Below are 4,353 nucleotides of genomic sequence, written 5' to 3' on the forward strand. Positions count from 1 at the left end.
GTGCAGCGCCTGGCCTGACGGGGCCCTGATCTCGGCCACTGTGTGTCTGGGCAGCGCCTGGCCTGACGGGGCCCTGATCTCGGTCACTGTGTGTCTGTGCAGCACCCGGCCTGACGGGGCCCTGATCTCAGTCACTGTGTGTCTGTGCAGCGCCTGGCCTGACGGGGCCCTGATCTCGGTCACTGTGTGTCTGGGCAGCGCTCAGCTTGACGGGCCCCAATCTCAGTTGCCGAGTGTCTAGGCAGTGCCCAGCCCGACGGGGTCTGTGTTCTAATCTCGGGCTTGTAGGTATCATGGGAATTCCTCTGCTCCTGACCCCACGGGGGCGAAGTTGGACGTAAGTGGCTCCTGAGGTAAATTGGGCCGAATGTCGGCCCAGGGGTGGGTCTGTCCCTCCGGACAGGTCACTGCAGCCCCACAAGCCCTTCCCAGCCCCTTGGTCTCGGGGTTCCCTGCTGGGCGGCGTGACTCTACCAGCAGCGGGTGAAGGGCGGTGGGGAGCAGGATTGTGGGATTAATGAGAAGGAACAATCCTGTTTCCCAGCTGTTCGGAGACCCTCGCCCCCACTCAGCCCCAATGCCCAGCTGCTGCCTGCGGGCTCTGCCACCCGGCCCGGGCACTGCCAGATACAGGTGGCAAAAACCGGATTGACCCTGGCTCAGCGTCCGGCCTGGGGCCCGGTCCCTGCCCCGCCCCGGGCGCTTCGGGAATGGAGGTGCCCCGTGTGCCCCCGGGTTCCTTCCCCCCCCCCCCAGGCGCGGCCGGCGCTGAAGGAGTTAACGAGTCTGGTTCCCAAGCGGGGGAGGGGTCGGGGGCGATGCAGAAGCCGCAGCAGCCAGAGGGACGCTCGGAACCTGCCCAGGGCTGCTCAGCCGCCGGGACCCCCCCAGCCCCGGGAGCAGCCGCCCAGGTACGGAGCCGCGGGGAGAGTCTCCGGGGAGCCGCGAATCTCGGGGTGTGATTGACAGCTGTCAATCAGCATCGGCCCGAGCCCGGCAAGGTTTCTGAAGAGGGGGCGAGTTGGGATGATCCGGGTCAGGGGCTGGAGGGATCCGCGCCCCACAGGAGCCGGGTTCCGCCCTCCTCTGGGGCCGGTCGGTGCATTGGCAGCTGGGAGGGGACCCGGGCTGGGGAAAGTTTTTCCTCATGGGCTGCTTGGCTTTGTCAGTCCTAAAACCCAGAGAGTCTCCGAGAAACCTGCCCCGGGCAAGACAACCAGCGGAGGACGGATCCTGAACCCCTCGACTTTATCTGTGCGCGGCTGGACAGACACTGGGTGTGGAGCTGGGCGCCCGGACGCCTGGGTTCTATCCCAGCTCAGGGAGGGGGGTCGAGTGGTTACTGCAGGTGGGGGCTGGGAGCCAAGACTCCTGGGTTATCTCCCCAGCTCGGGGAGGGCGCTGTGGGGTCTAGCATTTGACCAGGGTCTGGGAGTTCGCATGTCTGGGTTTTATTCCTGACTCCTTGCCTCAGTTTCCCTCTCCACCCAATGGGATCCTGATATTCTCTTGCCAGGGCAGGGAGTTTAACTTGCTAGCACTTGCAGCCGGGTTGTGGTACTCGACCGTAGGTCACTGGCGGAAGGTGGTGGGTTGGCACCGTACAGTGGGACAGCAGATAACATGAGGTATCTGCCAGCTCTATCAAAACCCAGGGGCTGCCCCACCTGCCATCCCCAGCCCTTCCGGGCTTCGGCTTAGCTGCCTTCCTGAACTGCCCCCGCCCTAGAGGTGGATCTGGGAGCTGTGATCTCACACCATGATCAACAGGGTCCTGCCCTATGGGATCCCAACCCCCCTGGCTCCCCCCAGCAGGGCTGGGGCTTTAGCAGATGGGGGTGTGTTCTGAGAGTGAAGGGCAGGGTTATGGGCAGAGGAGGGAGATGGGGCTGATTCAGCCTGGGGCCCACAGCTGCCACCAGATGCTGGCACCAGCTGGGCTCCAATCTGAGCCAACTCTCGCTGGGAAGGGGGATCCTGTCCTTGGGCAGGAGCTATTTGCCTCTGCAGCTGCCAGGCTGGGCTCCCTCCCATACACACCCCTCTACCTATGCATCCATCCCCCTGTGATTCATCCATCCATCCATCCATCCCTCCCGTACTCAGCCCCCTATGCATCCATCTGTTCATCCATCCCCCATCCATCCCTGCATCCCATACACACCCCTCTATTATCCATCCATCCCCGTGATCCATCCATCTATCCCATACATACCCCTCTACCTATCCATCCATCCCCCTGTGATTCATCCATCCCATACACACCCCTCTATCATCCATCCATCCCCGTGATCGATCCATCCATCCATCCTCCTGTGATTCATCCATCCCGTACTCAGACCTCTACCTATCCATCCATCTCTTCATCCATCCCCCATCCATCCATGCATCCCATACACACCCCTCTACCTATCCATCCATCTCTTCATCCATCCCCCATCCATCCATGCATCCCATACACACCCCTCTACCTATCCATCCATCCATCCATCCCCCTGTGATTCATCCATCCATCCCATACTCAGCCCTCTACCTATCTGTCCTACCTTCTATCTATCCATGCATCCATCCATCGCCATACAAATCTATCTATCTATTCCCATACACCCCCTCTATCTATCTATCCATCTATTGCCATACACCCCCTCTATCTATCTATCTATCTATCTATCTATCTATCTATCTATCTATCTATCTATCTATCTATCTATCTATCTATCTATCCCCATACACCCCTTCTATCTATCTATCCCCATACACCCCCTCTATCTATCTATCTATCTATCTATCTATCTATCTATCTATCTATCTATCTATCCCCATACACCCCCTCTATCTATCTATCTATCCCTCCACAGCCAGTGCTCCTGGTCCGCTCCCCACAGCGCCCCTGCTGGGAGAATGCCCCACCCATAGGTGACTGTGATCCCTCTCTCCCAGGGTGAGTCCATGGAGCCCAATGGCAGCAGCCCCCGGCCGGGTAACACCAGCCGCCCCGAGGATCTCTTTGCCGGTCTGGAACTGCTGCTGCACTTCAAGCCGCTCTTCATCCCCCTCTACTGCCTCCTGGTGGCTGTGGCCTGCCTGGGCAACGCCTTCCTGGTGGGCTGCATCGCCGCCAACAAGAAGCTGCACAACACCACCAACTTCTTCCTGGGCAATTTGTCGCTGGGCGATCTGCTGATGTGCCTGACCTGCGTGCCCCTGACGGCCTCCTACGCCTTCGAGGGGCGGGGCTGGCTCTTCGGGCGCGCCATGTGCCACGCCGTGGCCCTGCTGCAGGCCGCCACCGTCTACGTCTCGGTGCTCTCGCTGGTGGCCATCGCTGTGGACCGCTACGTGGTGGTGGCCTACCCCGTGCGGCGGCGCATCGCCCCGCGCTACTGCGGCCTGGTGGTGGCTGCCATCTGGGCCCTGGCCCTGGCCCTGGCTGCCCCGCCCGCCTGGCACACCAGTTACGTGGATCTGCGGCCCATCGGACATGACTTGATCATCTGTGAGGAGTTCTGGAGGCATATGGAGAGGCAGCGGCTGGTCTACTCCTGCGCCATGCTCCTCCTCTCCTACGTGGTGCCCCTCCTGGCCGTCACCATCTCCTACTGCTCCATCTCGGCCCACCTTCGCCGAAGGAGCCTGCCCGGCTCGGCCAACCTCAGCCAGGCCCGGTGGGACAAGACGAAGCGCAAGACCTTCCTGTTGCTGGTGGTTTCTGTCCTGGTCTTTGCCCTGTGCTGGCTGCCCCTGCAGGTCCTCAACCTCCTCCGGGACCTGGACCCCGATTTCACCCTCCTGGAAAAGCGCTACATCAACCTGGCCCAGGTCTCCTGCCATCTGGTCGCCATGAGCTCAGCCTGCTACAACCCCTTCATCTACGCCTCGCTGCACCGCAAGTGCCGAGCCCACCTGCGCGGCTCCGTCCGGCACAGGCAGCGGCACATCGGACAGTGCACCCGCGCCAACACCTGCCTCAGCCTCCTGCCTGACGCCCGGGGCTGGGACAGGACGATTGAGCTGCCAGGGACAATGCGGTCTAGGGAAGGGCCCTGCAACCCCTCCCACTGGGAGCAGGGTCCGGCTGCCATGCCTGGGGCGCGCCCTTGGGTTTAGGGTGTGGGGAGGGGAGGGCATTAGGAATTGGGGAGGGGGAACCAGAGAAGAAAGGAGCGGGAGGTGCACTGGGCCAGGAGTCAGGACTCTTGGGTTCCATGCTGCTTTGGGAGGGGAGAGGGGTCTAGTTGGTTGGAGCAGGGGGAGGCTGGGAGCCAGGACTCCTCAGTTCTATTTTTAGGTCTGCCACTGACCTCGAGTCCTAACTGCACCCCACCTGTGCCTCAGTTTTCCTCTCTGTGAAAT

At 61.4% G+C, this 4,353-nt stretch overlaps 1 protein-coding gene across 1 annotated transcript; it reads left to right on the forward strand.

Annotated features, from left to right (window-relative positions):
- The first annotated feature begins 710 nt into the window (after positions 1 to 710).
- On the forward strand, positions 711 to 4,107 carry LOC115641311 (prolactin-releasing peptide receptor-like). Its single transcript, XM_030544357.1, has 2 exons — positions 711 to 911; positions 2,941 to 4,107. Exons 1-2 carry the CDS (start codon positions 711 to 713, stop codon positions 4,105 to 4,107), a joined length of 1,368 nt encoding a protein of 455 aa, XP_030400217.1.
- The last annotated feature ends 246 nt before the right edge of the window (positions 4,108 to 4,353 follow it).

Source organism: Gopherus evgoodei, unplaced genomic scaffold (genome assembly GCF_007399415.2).
Source record: "Gopherus evgoodei ecotype Sinaloan lineage unplaced genomic scaffold, rGopEvg1_v1.p scaffold_34_arrow_ctg1, whole genome shotgun sequence".
In the NCBI taxonomy this organism is placed as follows: Eukaryota; Metazoa; Chordata; order Testudines; family Testudinidae; genus Gopherus; species Gopherus evgoodei.